Source organism: Zootoca vivipara, chromosome 2 (genome assembly GCF_963506605.1).
Source record: "Zootoca vivipara chromosome 2, rZooViv1.1, whole genome shotgun sequence".
In the NCBI taxonomy this organism is placed as follows: domain Eukaryota; kingdom Metazoa; phylum Chordata; class Lepidosauria; order Squamata; family Lacertidae; genus Zootoca; species Zootoca vivipara.
Genome location: NC_083277.1, coordinates 51,428,900 through 51,450,096, shown reverse-complemented (window position 1 = coordinate 51,450,096; position 21,197 = coordinate 51,428,900). Strand labels below are relative to the sequence as shown.

The 21,197-nt window shown below is 43.5% G+C and overlaps 1 protein-coding gene across 1 annotated transcript; it reads right to left on the bottom strand.

Annotated features, from left to right (window-relative positions):
- Positions 1–497: 497 nt before the first annotated feature.
- Positions 498–12,555, bottom strand: ALAS1 (5'-aminolevulinate synthase 1). Its single transcript, XM_035106119.2, has 11 exons — positions 12,429–12,555; positions 10,799–11,022; positions 7,974–8,189; positions 6,960–7,112; positions 6,637–6,859; positions 5,974–6,158; positions 4,429–4,608; positions 4,179–4,343; positions 2,885–3,153; positions 2,159–2,321; positions 498–808 (listed from the first exon to the last, which is right to left on the bottom strand). The coding sequence occupies exons 2-11, from the start codon at positions 10,995–10,997 to the stop codon at positions 648–650; spliced, it is 1,914 nt and encodes a 637-aa protein (XP_034962010.1). The 5' UTR covers positions 10,998–11,022; positions 12,429–12,555; the 3' UTR covers positions 498–647.
- Positions 12,556–21,197: the final 8,642 nt, after the last annotated feature.

The following is a 21,197-nucleotide window of genomic DNA, read 5'->3' as shown; positions in this document are numbered from 1 at the left end:
TTCTGGGACTTGAAAAGGGTCAGAGGATGAACTCTACTAGCTCTGATAAAATTTCCTCCCTACCCCAAGTGATATTACACGTGTGCTATTTCTTTCTGCATTTGCTCCCCCTCCCCCCCTGCCCCACATTTTCTCCTGAGCAATTACTGGTTAAAGTCTTTCAACATTTTAGGTAGATGCATCATTGGAGAACAAGTATGCAACCAATACCCCAAAAATTCTTAAACCTGCATAAAGGATAACATCTCTTTCCTATCAGCTTTTAGATTTCTTGGTATTAGAGGGCCTGGCACAGGCAGAAAGAATATCCAGGTTCAGAACCTCGCCAGCTTAGTAACAACTAGCCTAGTCTGTTAAAGCAATTTGTTAGTACATGAAAGACTAGATGAGTTATTCATTAACAGGACCCCAGCTTGTTTCTACTGCTATCTAAACATGCTATTTGTTATATCTGCAATGATGATAATTGGAGGATGGGAAAAGAAACCACCATAAAATACAGAACTAGTATACACCATCTGAAAGTTTATTTTCAGGAATTCTGTTCTTAAGCTACGGAATAAAATGCATGTCATATGCAGGAAAGAGGCTACAGTGAACATTTGAACACTAGACAACTAGACATAGATGAGACTCTATAGTTTGCTTTATGCAGTCGCTGACACAAGCTTGCTCATTCCACTGAAGTAGGATCTTTCCCTTTCACTCATTACTTCAAAGTGAAGGGGTCGCCTGCAGAAGTTGCATTCAGCAGAGGAGTGTGGCTTCAGCTCCAGGCCAACTTCCTTCCAAGTAGCTAACAGATTCTCTGCAAGGGAAGAAGGAAACAGGCTTACAGTATTGGTAATTATAGAGACATAGCAAACACTCTTGCTAATCTGTAGCATGAAGACACAGAACAACTAATACAAGGTTCATCCTTATTAGCTTTCCTTAACACAGTAGCCTTGAATTTTGAAACACTAATCACCCCATTATGTTCAAAGGTTTCATGGCCCTTTGCCTGTTACAGGTTTACTAGGAGAGACAATCTCAATTCTTGTATTACCTGCTAGACAACATTCCCTTTTGGAGGAAGTCTCCAATACCCTATACAAATCTGAAGTGGAGTCTCTAAAACGGTTGGATGGAGCCTTCTACGCCTCCTTCCGGCAACTCCTGCAGCCAGGCTGGTGCCAAACGTCTTGCTCAACTTTCCTTTGGATCACATCAGTGAGGCCCAGAGGGGGTTTTGTCATCTGGGCAGTCCAGGACCTCCATACACACTGCCCAGCCTTGCGCCACGAAGAGGTCACTTCAGTTTGACTTCACCCCCAGAGGTGAACTCCATTGTCTCTTGAGACAGATGGATGCCAGCAACTATTCAGGAAGCTTGTGTGTGTTAGGACAGAGATAGCAGATTTACTGGCACTAACCCAGTACTGTGTTACTGGCATAGTGCTATGGCGTCTACATGGACTCATGGCTTTCTTTAGAGAAGCAAGAAAGCTGCACATAGCGCAGATGCAGTTTGCCTCTTGGAGACTCTTGCAATTAAACAGGCATGGACTCAGCTAGGGTGAGGATCTGATGGTGTACCATGTTTAGCCTTATCATTTGTCATAATTATTAAAGAAATATCAAGCTGTACAAACAAGTGGAACTAAGCCAGCAGAGTGCTTCCCTGATACAGAAACTTTTGGAGAGCAATCTAACGTGATCACAAAAACACCTTACTGGTCTCAAATTCAGTTTTATATATTGCACTGTGTAAGTTTATGTACATTTTAGGAAGTGGTACTTGCAGTCACCCATCCTGCTTCTTGTGTTTATGACAGTTCATCCTTAGGGACAAAGCATATTTTTTTTCTGTAGGGGCAACCCTGTTTGAGCATTAATTACTTAGGGGATTGCAGTTGCATGCGGGGGTACAGCAGGGACATGCTCCACATAAAAGGCTTCCCATGCATGATCAGGGTTCAAAGTCACATGGGGGAGTCTGAGTGTAGAGTGGGCTCCCACCTTCAGTCTTCAACCTTAATGCCACACACGATTGGAATTGTGCAAGTAATAAGTGCCCAAATAGTTCTTCAGCACTACAGATTTATCAGGTTTTCATTGTAAATGTTAGAAAAGTGTTATGAGATGTTGCTGTGCTTTTATGTCCGTGTTCACTCACCAATAAAATAGTTCATCATTTGTGGTGTATGATGTGGGGTAGGGGCAATACGTAGCAGCTCTTCCCCACGTGGCACAGTGGGGTAGTTTATCGCTTGGACGTAGATGCTATGCTGGCTCATCATTTTGTCACAGATCTCAGTATTTTTAGCAGCATCTGAAACCTGAGGCAGAAAGATTATTTCTAGACACATTTCCAAGACTGTACTATTAACCAGTAAGATACAAGCTAAAACTAGGAGGCAAGTGCTTTGGGGTGGGGTGGAAGCAGAAAAGGCAGGGAGAATGAAGCACATTTGTGTGGTCCAAGAAGGCCAGTGATATACTCCTGTGCCACTTCTCTTGCCAGAGAGACCTCAGAGTACCCCCATCCCAGGTTCCTTCAACAGACCATGTGGGCTTCATAACAATCTCTTCCCTAATCAATGTCAGATTGCTGTATTCTGTGGGTCCTGGGCAGGAAAGCAAAGAAATGCAGGTTGCCATCAATCTCCTACTCTCCCAATCTGTGTTTTATGCATAAATTTAAATTGAAACAGTGTGGGGAGGAAATTGCTGAAGTCATGACCATTATGATGCCTCTTGGGAAACTGGAGAAGATGCCACATTCTACAGAGTTCAACAAGATAAAGAATGTAAATGCACACAGACTTAATTATGAAATTTCTGTGGGACATAAAAGAACAATGGAGTTTTTATGTACTAGATTAAGTCCTTAAATAGTTACCCTGATAGGAATGATGTGACTGGGACAGTGCACTACAGGGAAGCCAGTATCCATCAGCATCTGTCTCATGAGTTTAACATTGCGTTGATGTTGGCGGCGAAGGACTTGCCCCTCTGCACTTTTGAGGATTCTCACAGACTCGAGTGCGCCAGCTAAGAGCATGGGGGGCAGGGACGTTGTAAAAATAAAGCCAGCGGCATAGGAACGGACAGTGTCTATCAGAGAACTTGTGCTGGCCACGTAACCCCCTACACAGCCAAAGGCTTTGCCTGTGGGAAAAGCAAACAAAAGGTTATTTTATACTTGGACTTACAGTTCTTTTGATACCTAATCACTAATTTTGGTAAAAAGCAGGTGTTCAACAAGCAACGCGGTATTTTGATCCCTCTTCTACAGAAGAGAGCTGTTTTAAGTCTTCATGCAACAGAGTAAGGTGGTACGTTCAATACAGAACTACCACCCCCGTTTTCCATAAGCTGCTTAAAGGTGTGTGCACACAAACACATGTATACAGGGAAAGTGCATAAAGAAAACCCCTGACCAAATCTGAAAAGGCAGACATGAAGCCTTCTTTGGGGAATCAGTACATTCTGACATCACATGGTGACACTTAAAAACAACTGTCAAACAGGTTTCAGTGGCAGGAGCAGTTTTCTAACTGGCCCACCAAGAGGGCTTCTAGCACCAAAAAAATTAGGAAAGATTAGCACAATATTCAGTCCTCTCTACTAGTTTTGCTACTTACTATATACAGAGAAAGCATACCTTGTGTAAACCAATTCCTCCAAAGGGAGGTACTCATATATTTCACTTGCATAATAAGAGCAAGCAGTCTGGGGTGGGTACAGCTTTGCAGTTGTTATGTAACACCAACTGCCAGTTCATTGTTCCTTAAAATTAATGGAGGTAAAGTGCTTCCTCTGGCACATTGTTTTTATTGCAGCTTTTGAAACTTGCAATAAGCAATAGCCTTAACTGGTAAAACTTGTTGCTACGACATAGATTTGCTCCTTCTGTTCCTACCAAATCTCCTTACACAACTCCCACGTCAGGTTTCAGGATTAAGAACGTTCTACTTTACAGAGTTAAGTTCTCAAGGTAAAGACAGGAGGACTCTGTAAAACAACCAACATTTTCACATACGTACATTGATTTAATGCAGGAATGGAGGACCTACCACAAATACAAATTATCCTTGCAAATGGAATTACAATGGTATGATCATTCTGTTTTATGACTCATCCTTAGTCACTCTTACTCAAATTTAGAATGAACAGCACCAGTGTGCACATACCCAGCGTTCCAGAGATGATATCCATTTTATTCATGACCCCATCTCTGTCTCCAATGCCTCCACCGTGAGTTCCATACAGCCCAACGGCATGTACTTCATCTACAAAGGTGATTGCCCCATGTTCATGAGCCACATCACAAAGCTCTTCCAATGGGCAGACTGCACCTAAAACAAGGTAATAGTGATATATCAAGTTCTTGTGTTTCAGAACCCATGTCTTCCCACCTGGAGCATGATATAGCAAGCATACCATCCATTGAGTGAACAGTTTCAAATGCAACAATTTTGGGAGTAGATGGATCCGATTTTTTCAACAGTTCTCGGAGATGGCCAACGTCATTATGGCGAAAAATGTGCTTTGGCACTCTGCTGTTTCGAATCCCCTGAATCATAGAAGCATGGTTTCCCGCATCCGAGTAAATTTCACAACCTGAGGAGGGAAAGAGAGAGAGAGAAGGCCAATCAAAAGTTATCAATTACTACATAACAGCTTGATCATCTGTAACTAGATAGGATTAGGACAACTCACTAATCCAGCTAGAGACAGATCAGATTATCCCAACCTGAATGTAAAGAAACCTAGAGCAATAAGATTCTTGTGGGAACCTGTCAAACAAGATACCGTATCCGGGGGAAAGGAGGCAGTGGGTTCAAACCTTGAACCCAGATATTACCCAGCTGGTCCTGCCTTTTGCAAGTCACCTCAATTTTCAAATTCTGCTATTGCTCAAAACCCGAATTGTTAGAAGCAGAACCCCATTCTATGATTCCGGAAGGGAAGCAACATCACTGAACAAGGTAGTCTTTTAAGCAGGAAATCTAGGGAGCGCGCAGGGCAGGAATGATCCAGTGTTGCCTTGGTACTGCTGTGGCCACACATTATGTAGGAAGTGTTATTAGAACATAGGAAAAATATGTAAAGAAACCCAAAACCAAAGTGGTACCTTCAAATTCAGCTACTGTACAGCCACATCTTATACCCATTTAACTTGCACAGTTTCAACAAGCTGGCTGAAACTGCGCAAGTTAAATCCAAGCCTGGTGGAGAGGTTAAAAGTTATGTTTTTACTGGGTTTGCTTGTGGTTACCCAGTGCATAAAGAGCTTTAAAGCTCCCTGGCTTGCCTGCGGGGGGAAATGCGTGCTCAGCGCACCAGCTTTGGGATTTTTGCACACGATCTTGTGGGGCCATCCAAGTTCCTGCAAGATCTCACATGAGCATCCCTAGCCTCCCAGAGCCAGTGTGCCAAGCGGGATGTGCCCAGCAAGCTCTTTTCGCACTGGGTCCACTTGGGGCTACCTGGCGTAAAAAGAACTAAGTTTTCTGCTTTGACTTGGGAGGCAAAGCCTGCCCAGTGCACAGGCTATGGCAGTATGGGGGATTCTCTCTCCTCCTCACCTGCTAGCCGCCGGGGCAGCTCCAAGGGTTTGGGTATAAGCAATTTTCATGTATACACGGAATCCTTGGAACAAAACCCTACACGCTATGCGCTCACACTGTACTTGCATTTTGTCTTCACACATCTCGTTTGGTCCCCCCCCCCCAGTTCAAAGCTTTTGATACAATTTCCATGAGGTGGCAAAAACCATTAACATGCACTTAACCTGGCTGGATTGATAAAACTGCTAGCCACATTCAATTCCAAGCTAGTTAAGTGTTTGTATTGAATTAATCTGGGGCAATCTTGGTGCAATTTGGTGTTTTACAGTATTTGAAATGAATGTACCACAGAATTGTTTTTTGTTTAGTAATTCCTTCAAGGTACAGTAGAACAGCATATTCATGTTAGATTTACCTGGCAACATTTTGGCTAGTGTGAAGAGTGTTGAATCATTTGCTACAAAGCAGGAAGAGAACAACAGAGCAGCATCTTTTCCATGAAGATCAGCCAATTCTTTCTCAAGATCAACATGGAATTTACTGGTTCCTGAAATATTCCTGGTGCCTCCTGCTCCCGCACCATGCTGTTTCAGTGTTTCCCTGTGAGGAAGGTTCCAACAGGGTCATTAAACACAACTTGAAGCAATCTCACATTCCCAAATAAGTTGCATTCCCATTCATGTAGGGGAGTTTTAAATAGTTGGCCTGAGTGATAAATCCAAGCACAAATTAGGATAATTGGGGGGGGGGGAATCTCACAGGTTACCAGCTTGAGATTCTTTTTAAAACATTCTTCATTATAAGCAAACTACTTGTGGGAATTTAGAGGAGAAGCATTCTGTATTAAGAAATGCAGTGGAACTCCATTTAATCTTTTAAAACCAGTTTGGTGTCATGTGGAAATATGATATAGGTGGGTGGATCATTACAAAGAAAAGACCGTGACAAAAGGTCCCCTAATAACCAAAGGGGACCTATCATTTAATAATTTGCTTGTAACCAACATTCGTGTTGGGTAGGCTTCTAAAAGACACAGTGTAATTAGCCAACATTTTACTTTCAATTAAAAAACACTTACATAACAGCTCCACAAACTCTAGGATGACGACTCATCCCAAGATAATCATTGCTGCACCAGACAGACACCTCTTTCTTGCTGCTATGGGATTCTGAATAGTCATCTGCCATGGGAAAAACCTGGGCTCTTCGGTTCACAGTTTTGAACACACGGTATGTATGATCTTTTCTTTTCTCATCAATTTTTTTCTCAAAGAACTGATCATACTGGAAAGTAGAAACAGCTAGAAGAGGAAGACATTAGCAGATGTAAGCAGCTGGAACGACCAGCAAAGTTTATACAAGCTTTTGATATCCATCCAGTTGAACAAGACTGTGCCTCACATTTTGGTAAGTTCTCTTGAAGCAGATGAGAAACCCTTTCTGGTCTCTGTTTCAACATCATATCCTGGAATTTCTTCAGCAAGCCACCATTTGGCTTTTCCCCATCCATCTTAGTGTTTGCCGTAACAGTACTTTCGGGTGTTTTGGCAAATTCTACATAGCAAGGGGGCATAAGAAAATTAAAGTAGTGATTGGACAGCTCAAATTAAATTTAATGTATAAACAATGCAGTCTTTTTTTAAAAAAAATGTTATTGTAACTGAATAAAGTAGTATGTTTAATGAATACAAGTACTTTTTTTCCCTTCAGAGTAAGTCCTGGCAGTGCTGGGGATTCACATAGGGGATAACTGTTTTTCAGCCCTCTATGATAGGTATCTTCCCAGTTTTACGTGTGTTAGATATTTTCAAACTCAGGACTATCACACATTCCTCCCCCAAAATCAAACCAATAAAACACAGCTGCATGAATCTACTTTAGTTAACTAGACAACAAAAGTTTATACCATAGTTATACATGAACAACTGCTTAGCACTACACTGGTGTCCACTTGCTTTCTTCCTTGTATTGTGGCTTATTCAAAGTCCAAGTCACTGAGAATCAACTAGTGTTTCTCTAAAAGTAGCCATGCTTTCAGAGCAGAGGCAAGTGAAAGTCTGTTATTTTACAGTACATTTAAAGCAGCATGTGAATTAACTGTCCCAAAGTGTTTCCTTCTATTTCATAACTGTACTTACAGGAAACACCACCATTAGAAAGAGAGATCTTTGGCTCAGACAGGTTTCAGAACTATGATCATTATTATTACACCAATAATTAACCGTAAATAAAGCAGAGACAAAAACCCAATCCAATGGATGTGCAACATGTGGATTCTGCAAGAGCTACACAATTTAAACAGCTTGAAAAAGTTGGGCTAAACTTTGTTCAGTTTTGTCTCCTCTCTTTAAAATCTGCCAAGCACAATTAGAACCAAATTTTATTAAACCTTCAAATATTCAGAAGAGGCCATACCTTTTCTTACAGCTTGCATTTCTTCCACATCCTCCTGGAGTTCCAGGCTAGCTTTGCAGAAAACATTGCTGTTCCCTTCATTCATCTGAGCTGCCAAGAATGGGCATTTAGTCACAGTGGCTTGGCTAGCACTCTGGCTAGCGGCAGGTGGGTGGCTCAATGGCAGTTGGGATCTGCTTGTGTTTCGTTGGGCCACATCTGGTGAATTTTTGACCTCTTGAATGAAAGAATAAAGTGTTTAGTACCGTATGCAACAATGGTATCCGAGGTACTCATTTTGATAGGTGTGCTAGTTGTATGTGTCTGAAAATATATTTTATGTGTAATACATTAAATATTAGCAGTTAAAAACAAAAGGCTTCCCTGGAACATGGGCAAACGAAGGCATCGTGAAACCCGGGGCAGGGTGTCGCTACATAGGGTGCTTGTGCGGTGTCGCTACATACAACGTATGCGCCGCACGTAGCAACGCCGCACGTGCGCTGTACATAGCGGTTTGCCGCCACCGCTCCAGCACTGTATAGATGGGGCCGGGATCCCTCCATCACCACTACAGCTGTGAACGGAGGATCCTCTACATGCAGCTGTAGCGGCAACAGAGGGATCCCACCGCCGTCTGTACGGCCCTTGAGCGGCGCCAAACCGCTATGTAGAGTGCATGTGCTGCATCCTTACATACAGCGCATGCGTGCGGTACCACACATACGCTGTACATAGCAGTTTGCCGCCGGCACCGGGATCCTCTGCTCACGGCTGCAGCCACGAACGGAGGATCCTCCACATGCGCCTGCGGTGGCGCAACAGGTGCTCGTGCCGCCGCGAGCCCCTGCGAGGTGCCTTCTTGTCACCCTCCCCAGACATGGCACCCAGGGCACACCGCTCCCCCCGGTTGCGACACCACTGCCCTGGAACACCTCCAGATACTGTAAGGATTGAAAACACTTTCATTCAGAAGCGCCGTTTAACTATCCAATGTAAAAAATACTTAGAGTGGAAACACTACACTCTCCCCCCTGCCCAGCAACGTATCAAACTATACTCAGAAAACATTTAAAACGTTGTAAATCTGCTAACCATTTTGTGTGTTAACCAGTCCATAATAGTGGGTTACTTTGTGGTTTTTCCAATAACTGTCTGAAGAAGGTGGAGGGGAACAGTAACAAACAGACCAGTATTGTGCAAAGAAGAAATGGATGAATTGTTACATCAGCCCCATTATTATGGTAGTTTTGACATAATATTGGAACGCACAACAGTTTTTTTTTCATTAATTAGAAGTCTGCTTTTATAGAATCATTTTAAAAATCAGGGCTATGCCTCACAATAACGCAGTGTGTAACATACAGTTTTAACTGAAAAGTGTTCAGGAGAACGAGCATCACACTCTTATGTACATTTACTCAAAAGGAAATCCAGCTGAATCCATGGGATTTACTTCTAAGTTACAGCATATAGGATAAAAGCCTTAGACTGCAGTCCTACGCACACTTTGAAGGGTTGTAAACCTCATTTAATTAAGTGGGATTTTCTTCTAATGAAAAACATAGATTTGTACAATTAGTATTTCCTAAGTTCTTGTTTCCTGAAGTTTCTCCTGCCAGGCTCTTGCCTTTAGTTAGTACTTCCTGATGCAGCGATGAAAACATATTTCAACAGCATCTAGAGAGCCTGTGATTAAAGATACTTTTAGCAACGAAAGCAAAGCTCAAAGAAAGGCAAAACTGTGGTGACAGGTCATTTAAGATGGCCCTAACTCAGGAATAAGGAACCTGAGGCTCAGGGCCAAATGCAGCCTCGCAAGCCTATCTGGCCCCTGAATCTCTTTGCTGCAAACCACACCCCATGCCCAGCCGCACAACCCATTCTCCTTACCAGTCCCACTTCATACACTACTGCATGGCTGGAATGTGAACTTTGATAATGTCTTTTGCTTGCCTAGACAGTGTGTGTGTGTTTGTGTGTAGAAACTAGGGTACTGTTCAAGGGTAACATTTCTATTTGTTGCTTTGCCCAGTTCTGTCTCTGGCCCCCCTACTGCTGGCATGTGGGCCCTGGAAGGTTGCCCTGCAAAAGCTTCATCAGTGTCATCCACCGTATGCAATAATTTTTATACTGTTCTTCACTCTTGTTCTTTGATTGTACAGAGAGAGAGAGTTACAATATACTTTGACCTCTGTAACTGGGGAAAGGATGTTCAGAGTTCAGTCAGCCTGCCACTTTCTCAAAAGTGAACTTGGCTAACATCATTCTGCCTTGAAATAATAAACCATTTCCAAACATACTGCCAATACAAAGTTAATTTTAAAACGTAATGCATCACTTCTATTATAATCACTATGGGCAAAATCCCATATCAAGGAGAGTTGGCATTGTTGTGCAAGCTATTTGCTACTCAAGCATAAGTAGTATAACAGTACAAAACAGGATATCACAGGTTAATTCTGTTTGACATTTCTATTGGCCTATGCTGCCTACTCACTGGATTTGGCCATTGCACTACATTAAGAATGTCCCCCCACCTTCCCCAATTGTATGGCTGTTGCACTCACAGGCTGCCATTACTAGATCTCACCCTAAGTTTCAGAGTACTGTAGAATAAATTAAATTGCTGAACAGGTACAAGCAAGCAGGCAATTCTAGGAGGTTTAACTATCAGTATTTTGCAAAAACTCTTGTGGATGAATAAGATCAGGCCAATGGTATTGCAACTCCACTGGGTTTCAGAAGATTGCTCACCGCTGTATTTCAATTTAGTAAGGACAACATTTCGAGAAAGTTTCAAGTTACATGGTATTAAATCACAAAATTGCAAAATTGAGCCTTACTCTCACTAGTAGAAGTGGTTTCTTCAGTTTGCTGACAGTGAGCTGATGAAGTACTCAGGGCACGTGAAGCAGGCTTAGTCGCAACTTCCATCATTTTAGGGCAGTTTTGGGCATAGAAAAGAAGGGATTTGCCAGCCTTTTGCAGGAAAGCCTGGGATACCCTTGACAGGAATGGGCAGCGGCGAACAACAGCTTCCATTTTTCAAGAGTTTTCAAAAGTCTTGCTGAAAATAACAAAACAATGTAGTTTAACCTCATACAAAGATGCAAGAGAGACAGTCTGTATACAAAACTTCTTCAAGAACTACTGGGGTCACTTCACATATGACAAACATATAGATGACCAGCATACATAGGTTACTGCCTTTTGGATATGCTTGCAGCTTTTAGATGCGCACAAGATTGTAACATATTATGATCTACACACACAGTTGCAGGTTCAGTCCTACAAAGGAGAGCCCTCCAGTTCAAGATGTATACAATGCAAAAGCAAACAACAGAAAACAAAAACACAGTGTCACCAAGATCATTAAATAGCTGCACATGCATTGAGCTACAGGCCAAAATACCCAAACCACTGGCATAGTAATTCAGCAGTGGATAATTTCACATATGACCCCTTGACTGACAAAAGAAGGAAAGAAAAACTGGGAGGATAGGCAGTCCAAGGAATCCTGACTCACCAGTTCCAGAAGGGTAACCTGCGGGTCTGTTGCAATGTTGAGCGCAAAGAGTCTTGCAGCATGTTAAAAACTAAGACTTATTGCGGCATAGCACATTGTGGACTACAGCCAGCTTTGAGTGCTTGCCCAAAATGACAGATAATGCTAGATGCCAGTATCTGGACAGGCAATATTTCATGGGTTCGGCGAAGCGAGCTTTAGCCCACCTAAGATTGTGCCACAATGAACTCGCTAACCTGCAAGACCTCGCCCCACCCCGCCAACACTTCTGTTTGCAAGGCGTTTAAAAACCAGGGAAATTTATTGGTGTGAGTGAGGGACATTTGTGGAGAGGACGCGGAACTTGTCGGAAACCCCCATCCAAGTCTCCTAAGACAACTGACACGGGCAGATCTAGGGAGGCTCCATCCCCGAGGGCTGAAAGAGACCGCCCTAACACGGCCTCTACTTATTCCTCTTCTCGGATTCTTTTTGGGGGGGGACCTAAGTGAAGACTCCTCTGTGGCCGATCGCAAGCCTGCTGCCAGTGAAGGAGGGCCGTGTCTCCCCTGGCACACGGTGGAAACGAAGCGATGGGCACAGAGGGATCAGGGGCGAGGAGGAAGAGGAGGAGGACCCGCTTTTCCTCTCCCCTCCTGGGGACGAAGATCTCCCTCCCGGCCCATTTCGCCCAAGGGCAGCATCCGTGCTTTGTAGGAGGAGGAGAAGCCACTCCGCATCTCGCCCAGCCCTCCCGAGACTCGGCGGCCAAAGGCGCCCCGAGCGGCCACCCGCTTCCCCCGCCCCGGACAGCTCCGTCCATCCGAGGCCGGACAAGGTCAGGGGCGGAGAAGTGCCGGCTGGGCCGCCGCCGCCGCCTCGGACACGAACAAGCGCCGCTTTCGAAGGAAACCGGGCCTCCCTCCCTTCCTTCCCTCACGCGCCCCCCGCCACCACCGGTCCCTTACCCGTCAATTAACGTCCCTCCAACCCTCGCCTTCCAGTTCTTTCCGCTCAGTGTCAACCCAGCTCCGGCCGCCGCCGCCTATATAGTCGAAAGCAAAGGGGCACCACCGCGCACGCGCACCCTCTCCCGCGGCAACCCCCCCCCCGCCGGCGCTCCACGAAGCTCGGCCGCTGCGCATGCGCCGGAGTTGGCAACTCGCCCTCCTCGCGAGGGGGCGTGCTCAACGCGAGCCTCGCCCCTTTGGTCTGTCCCTTAGCCCCTTAAGCCTCTGTCGCGCTCGTCTGTTCCTTTCCCGGGTTTATTTGCTGGGTGGGAGGCGAGGGAGGGACGAAGGGAGTTGAGACGGCTCTGTGTCTCCCGGCTGCGGCTGCGGAGAAGTGCCTTGTTTTAATTTCATAGAATCGCAGAACTCAAAAGGATCTTGACCATCTCTCCCACCGCCTTCAGTTTCTGCTTTATGATCCAGTTATATGTGGAAAGTGTTTTTCCTTAAGAGAGATAAAGGCAACCCCTAAGGACACACACAAACATGCTGTCCAATTCCACCTAGGATTGTTTATCCACACTTACCTTTTACCCCACTCTTTCTCTTTACAGACACTTTAATCTCTGTGCCCAAGCTAGGTTTTGTTGTTGTTGTTTTTTTGCACTGGAGCTTTCCCTGCAAAAACCTGCTCTTTAGCACTCAAATCAGATCAAGCTTCAGTTTGGGTTTTCCTCTGATTCAGCTTTAAAGAGCAGGTTTTCACAAGGAAAGCTTTGGAGGGGGGGGGAAAGCATCCTCTGACACAGAGTTTTAAAGCAGGGGCAGTGCCTGGAAAGAGCAGAAGACAGGTAAGTGTAGAGAAGCCCTTTCTGTGCCTATCGGGAACACAGCCCGGGGACTCCTGTTAGGCATGGTGGCTGCTTGAGTCAAGCTTGGACCAGCATGTAGAGTGATGTTGGGAATCTCCCACCTTCTCTAGCCTGAAAGTCCTCCTCTCTAATATCAGGGCCAAAGTTGTGGGAATCGTGTGCTAAGGACACATCCACACTTGCATTTGACCTGTATTTTGATCATACTGTGTACCGATTAATTCCCCCAGGAATCAATCCAATCTTGCCCACTGAATTGGATATTATCAGATGTGTGGAATTTGAAAACCCAAAGGCAGATTTTGCTTAACTGAGCTTCAGTTCAGTGGAGAAGGAAAGGCACTCTGCATCAATTTATAGGGAACATTCTCCTTAATTGTGCCTTTGCCCATTCCAGAGTTGGTCTGATGCTGCAAATGGAGCAGTCCTTGAAGGCTGTTGAAGTCTTCATTGTTATACTGCCAAAAGCTTCTTTATTGAGAGGGATGAGCATCTTGCTCCAGTGCTTAAGCATATGTATTAGCTCCTTTACTGTCTGATAACCATTCAGAGTGCTTGTATTGATCAACAAATCCCTTGGGATTTATTGGCTTGGGCTCTGTATATCTCAGAGGTCTGCCTTTTCTAATTTCTTCAGGCATGGCCTTTAAATGTCAGCCAAGTGCGTCTATACACCAGGTTCAAGGGCACATCTTGGAGAAGAGCTGTGTGTGTCAGTTTGGGAACTCGAGAAAGGACAAAGCCTAAATAACTTTTCTGCTTGTGCTGGGTTTAACAAACAAAGTTGGAGGGGGAAATCCATTTAATTTATTTAATTGGAAAACATGTTGTGTTTCCCTCAAAATGTTGTCACCCTGTGCCCTTAGGTAAGTGGGGAGTGAAACAGAAATGAAAAGCAAGCAAACTCTGATTGAAGATACTTGTGCTGCTTCTTGCTGTGAAGTATTGCAAAAGCAGATGCCCAAGAGGAGCAGGCCAGCAGCAACAAATAAACTGGTTGTCTCTGGATCAGTGGAACAGGCAATCTTAAGGGTCAAAAGCACAGCATCCTCAAGTCAGGAGAGAAACTAATTTCATTATTCTATATATGGGAACATCTGCACTCAGTGTTTTATATTATATGAGTGGCCAGGTCCTTGCTCCAAGCTCTCTTCTGTTCAAACTAGTAGACAGTATGAGTATGGCTAAGATGAAGCCTGCTTCCCTCCAGTAAGAGAAACTAGGCAGGGAAGTAACTGGAGAGGATGTGGGACTTATTTCCTGGTCTTTGCGTGTGAAATTTCCCTGTGACCTCAGCACTGTGAGTCAGCAGCTCCAAGTTACAAAACTTAACCAAAACACATCTGAGCAATGAAAATGCAATGGTTCAGGGGACCCAGGAAGCATGGGAGAGTCCTGGTTTCCATATTCCTTGACTGTAATTCCACACAAGACTTTTTTGACCTCAGTGATGTAAACAAGCACATTACACATGCTTGTATTGTTTTTGTTTTTATCCTTCAGCTTTTCGTGTTTAATTCTCCGGCTTGTTATACTGTGGTAAGCCACCCAGAGGTTTTGGCAACAAGGTAGGGTAGAAACAGAAGAAAACGAATAAATAACACAACATTGTCCAAAAGCCACAGTATGGTAACACTTCATTAGAATGAAACAAAAAAACCACCAAGTAATAAGCAAACCTTTTGAGTTCTTCAACATGTTGGTTATTAAAACAAAACTGGGGGTGGGGTTGGAGGGAAAAGTCGCAGTTTGCAGTTTGTAACAGGCGATATAAAATCTAGTAGAACAGACAGCAACCCTAACTCGATTTGATGATGATGATGATGATAATAATAATAATGATTTTATTGCTTATATTCCGCCCATCTGGCTGGGTTGCCCCAGTCACTCTGGGAGGCTTCTAACAAAATAAAACCACAGCAAAACATTAAAAGCTTCTCAATACAGGGCTGCCTTCAGATGTCTTTGGAAAATCATATAGTTGTTTATCTCTTTGACATCTGACAGGAGGGTATTCGACTGGGCGGGCACCACTACCAAAAAGGCCCTTTGCCTGGTTCCCTGTAACTTCACTTCTCGCCGTGAGGGAACTGCCAGAAGGCCCTTGGAGTTGGACCTCAATGTTCAGGCTGAATGTTGGGGATGGAGACGTCCCTACAGGTATGCCGGTAGTTACTTTGTGTAAGCCCGACTGAATTCAATAGGACTTTTGAATAGACATGGTTAGGATTGCACTGTGGATAGATTTGTAGTTATCTGGAGACAGAACTGGGTAACTACTTGGTGCTCTATTTTTTAAAAATGTGGAAGTGGCCATTATTGCTTACTTAACCCAAGTAGCCCTGGGTGCATCCTGGAATGTGTCTTGCTCTTTGTACACCTAATCCAATTATTTCTGCACAGCTCTTTCTGAATTCCATTTTAAGACTGTTACACAAACTGCAGATTTTGGAGTGAGAATATCATGTCCAGCTTTTTCTCCCCTACTCTTCATTTTGTTTAAAATCCAGGCTGATGTAGAGTTCCGGAGAACTCAGAAGCTTGCTCATGACCTTTTGGTGGGTTCTAATAAAGGTGTTGCTATACTGCAATATTTGGCCTCCCTCCCACCCCACGGACCAACATGGCAATCTATATTTGCTAAGGGCAGTCATGAAGCATAAGTGGTGGACATATCCATTAATCAAAAGATTGCGGGGGAAAGTGGTTAAAACTGTATCAATGATTAAAAGCTGACCTTTTATCCTTAGAGTCATTGTCCTGGGATTTTGTTGTTTAGTTGTTTAGTCGTGTCCGACTCTTTGTGACCCCATGGACCAGAGCACGCCAGGCACTCCTGTCTTCCACTGCCTCCCGCAGTTTGGTCAGACTCACGTTGGCGGCTTCGAGAACACTGTCCAACCATCTCGTCCTCTGTCGTCCCCTTCTCCTTGTGCCCTCAATCTTTCACAACATCAGTGTCTTTTCCAGGGAGTCTTCTCTTCTCATGAGGTGGCCAAAGTATTGGAGCCTCAGCTACAGGATCTGTCAACTGATAAAGCATAAGGCTCTTGATCTCAGGATCAGGGGTTTGAGCCCCACATTGGGCAAAATATTCCTGCATTGCAGGGGGTTGGACTAGATGACCCTCATGATCCCATCCAACCCTATGATTCTATGACAAATTTATTAGGGAATTTGAAGAAACAAATCAAGCATAAGGTGTTAATATGGTATTTAATGGTTACTGCTCACATGCTAGTGGCACAAAAATGGAGAAACAGGCCACCACCAATAACAAAAGAATAGCTAGCAAAAAATGGAAAGGTAGTTGCATGATTGCCAAAGGAGGAGGAGGAGGAGGAGGAGGAGGAGGAGGAGGAGGAGGAGGAGGAGGAGAAGGAGAAGGAGAGGAAGAAGAAGAAGAAGAAGAAGAAGAAGAAGAAGAAGAAGAAGAAGAAGAAGAAGAAGAAGAAGAAGAAGAAGAAGAAGAAGAAGAAGAAGACAGAGTTAAATAGACTTAGAGGACGTAAGCAAAACTGATAACATTTTAAAGAAAAATGGCTCTGTTTAACTGAATTCCTGAAGTAAAGATACAGTACGATACAGTAAATATTGTTGAGTACAATAGTTTTATTATGTGCATCTCCACATCCTCAACCAAACAGTATAAGATGCCAAAGAGATCACTTTACAGACCACTTAGAAAATCTGATATAGTATGTCATCAGCAAGAAAGAAACATTAATAACATACCAGGCAACAGCAGGCAGGGAGAAAAAAAAAAGACCAAATGCTTTCTTTCATTGGATATAATGCTATTAATTAATGTGTTCAAGCTTCAGATACACAGAACTCTTATTCATAAAGAAACAGACCCTAGGGCCAAGCCTTCTATTTTCTACTTAATGAACTTCAGTGATCAAAAGCTGGTGAATTCTAACCAAATTGGTCTAATAATAGGTTTCATTGTACTTGTTTCATGCATAAAAATACTACTTTTGGTACCCAGAAATAAAGGGTCATGAGTGTAAGCAGACTGCTGAAAGGATGAACAATTTTAAAAAACAAGCTAACCTTGTTTAAGAGACTTGTGAGAGTAACTAAACCATGTCCTAGATTCTCAGCCATGGACTTAACAGTTATGCTTTTATCTACCTTGGCTCTAGCTCCAGCCCTGATGTAATTTGAGTACAACAGAATTATGAAACAGGAGACCTTAGTGCACACACTAGATTAGCCTATACTTTTTTGGGGTAGGATCTTTGTTGCATCTTCTGTTTTTATCATCAAAGTGGTTTCTCCTAAAATTGCCTGTCTCCTCCCACCACTGAAATGGAGGCTGACTTTGCACAGAAATATAGGACACAGTCTAACAGGAGTTGAGCTGTTCAGCTACAATTCTAAACACATTTATTTGGGAATGAATCCCTCTGAATATGCAGCTCAGTCTTATACATGTTTACTTATAAGTACCCTGTGTTGAGTATTTGTTGGACTTAAAAACTGCTTAACTTTGACTGGATAGTGCCTTTTTTAAAAAAATCTCTCTTATATCACCACCCAGCAAAATGTCTTTGCAAGCAGTGCCAGTAAGCTTGTAGAAAGGTGATGCCTATGAGGTTTAAGGGTGCCGTCTTTATTGCCTCTGTAAAAGTTAAATGGCATACTGCTGCTGTCATTGAGGCTGTTTTATGGAGTTCATTAATCTGAATTATGGGAATAAACATTAGTGTAGTAAAATATAATGCGTATACATATGTCTCCACCCTGAGCAACCACCTGGGACAAATCAGTTCAGTTGGGCCAATGGCATTGCAGACAGAGATGCTGGCTACGGACCCTGCAACCAGCATCGTGACCAGACCTGAGGTGGAGCTTATCAGACAGAGAGACATTTGAGCCAGTGGACCCCACTGAAGTCTCTTTAAGTCAGTCTGCACCCCCTTAAGAACCACCCGTCTCTACATAAATGTTATTCCAATTCCAATTAAACTTTTTATTGCACTAGCCATAGGCCATGGCATCATTCAGAAGGAGAACAAAAAGGAAAAAAAACAACAATAACCATAAAAATCATCAGGCACAGACATACAACGGTCACAGCTACTAAAATTATTTGTTGCATTAAATAGAATAGAATAGCAGAAGATTCTCAGGTAAGATGTGCCAAATTAAATATCCGAATCCCCTTTGCAGTTGACCGCTATTTTTTTTTAAATATATTTATTGGATTTTCAAACAAAACAAAAACACACCAAAATGACAAAAGATTAAAAAAGAAAAAGAAAAAAAGAAAAAAGAGAAAAATTACAAAAACAGGTACAGCAAGACAATAAAAAAGAGACAAAAAAAAGAACAATCATTATCTAACCTCATTTCATAACATAATTTTGGCTTCCCCGTCCCTCCCTTCCGAGCCTTTATAATATCCCAATTTGCGCAGCTTTCAAATTATGATCATATTACATCATCATTATCTAATTACACATAATCATTATCCCATTACAATTCATTACAGTTCCTTTATATTACTCACTTATTAGAACCCTATTCTTAATATTTCATTATTCCATTTCATAATTTTCCAATTCTCTAATAACTTCCTTTAGCCTATTTTTTTTTTCTTTAAAATACTCCAATCAATCAAATTCAATTGACAACTTATTTCTAACCTATTTCAATTCCCGCTACCCTCCTCTATCCCCTGGTTGGCAATTCTCTAGTTAACAATCCTTCATACAGTCCGCATTCAAATCCATATGTTCCATCCCAATCGGTATGCCACTTCCCTTTCAACCCACACCATCCCTAAACCACTTCAGCCCACCCTCCTCTCCCCATCCCTTCTTCTGTTGTTGCAGTTTCTTAGCTCCCTCCCACCTCCATCTTTCCCTTTTCTTCTCCTCCCAAGTGTCTGAACTGTTGTCTGGGGTTCGCCTCCCTCCTCTCACTAGGGGGGCTCGATCCCAGGACAAGTCTTTGTGTTGTGCCACTGCTTGATTGGTTTTACCAGGAGCCCGATCCCTCTCTCTCACTGGGGGGTCGGCATCCTGGATTTTTTCTTCTTTTTGAGCCTCCTGTTTGTAATCCAGATATTGTGCAGCTTCTCTCACAAGCTGCACTATTTTCACATGTTGTTGCTCTCCTTGTACATCCTCTATTATGTCTTTAGTATCTTTAGGTTCCAGAATTTTAGCATGTGGCTCCTGATTGTCCTTGGGGGTAACTTGTTGTAATCTTTCGATGAGAGTCGCTGTGTTGCTTCTGTATATTTTCACCTTTTCCAGCACTTCTCGGGTTTGTTCCCAGATGCGTTGTAGCCAGTTATTTTCCATCTTGTGACTTATTGTTTTGACTGGCCAGTTCCTTTATCTCCTCATATTTCAATATGGAGTTTGGGCTGCTGTGCAGGACAATGCTTTATTCTTTTTATCCACCAATCCAATTTTTAAAAGTTCCAATTTCAAACTTTATTTCCAATTTAAAGAAGAATTGCAAAGTTATAAAGAACCAAGTTCAAAAGATCATTTAGAAAGTTTCTCCAAGTTCAATAAATCATTGTTAAAAAATTTCCTCAGCTTGTGGCATCCCAATGGCAAATAGTCAGTTTCCAGACTCCTGCCCCCCAGGGTCTCAGAGGGGTCATTAAAGAAAGACAAATCTAGATGCTTTGCGGATACTCAATGGAACATAAATTCTCCTTCCCTTGGCTCCGCTACCTCAGGGAAGGGGTTCAGCATGGCTTTTAAAGAAAAACAGAGTCCTTTCCAGCTCTATGGCTGCAGGCTCGGTATCTGCGTCGCTGTTTCCTCGGAGTGGGGGGGGGAACGACCTCCGTTTCCTCTTTTAATTCCCCTCCCAGGGCCAAATCTTTACAAAGTCCAAATTCCAAAAAATTGGTTACTCACAAGTTTTTATATCTTGGAGGTATCCACCGCTCATCTGCCGCCGGCACGGAGCTGTGCGCCTCAGGGGTAGCAAATGGACCCAAGGCTCCGTCCCGCTCTTGCGCTCATGGCGCTCCACAAAGAGAGCCGCCGGGCCGCGAGCCGGGACTTTGGGGAGCTCAGCTGGGTGTCCCACGTCCCCGGAAAGCCCAATCCGGGGGTTCTCAGGGTGGCTGTGGCGCTCCAACAGCCTCCCCCCCCCGTAGCGCTGGGGACTTCGGAGCCCGAAAAATCCCTTGCCGATCGGCAATGGCGGTAAACCGGAAGTCGCAGTTGACCGCTATTTTGTCTAGTTCCTTCCTCCTGATCTTCTTAGCTGCCAGCGCATAGAGTGCTACTTTATAAGTAACAAAGTCGTCGGTGTCGCTCAGCAGCCATTTCACCCTTTCCACCCTATTCAAATGTGCTCCATTTGTAAACAGGGTTTTTAAATAAATTGGTCTCTTGGGCCTATATATAAAGGGCACTGCAATAAATAATGGCACAGGTCCTCGGCGCAGGGTTGTCCACACAGACAGAGGCTCTCTTCGTAATGTACTTTGCCGTACCTTCCATCAAACACCGCCGAGGGCATCGATTGGAATCGTGGTTTTGTAAAAGGGATTCTTAGTACGGCATGTGGGAGCTTTGTCAGGTATCTGGCTCAGGCATGCTCCGTTTTGATAAGTGGGAACCATGGTGAGCTCTTGGTAGAAGCAATTATGGTTAGATCCCTTTCTGCATCAGACCTAAAGAGACTGTCTCTTAAGTGCCTCATAAACGTCATTATTTTACTCTTCTATGGGTCCTCTGCTGTGATACCGTAATACTAAAAGGTTCTTTGTAGCACCCCAAGCATGTAGCATATGCGTGTATGAGTGTATCATCTGACTACTCCCATGGGGTCCACTGCTGTGATTCTGTGATGCCAAAAGGTTTTTGTGACCCCCACGAAACCCTAAAGTGTACCCTTAATACAATGAAAAACCCAGCCATGCCCACTTCTA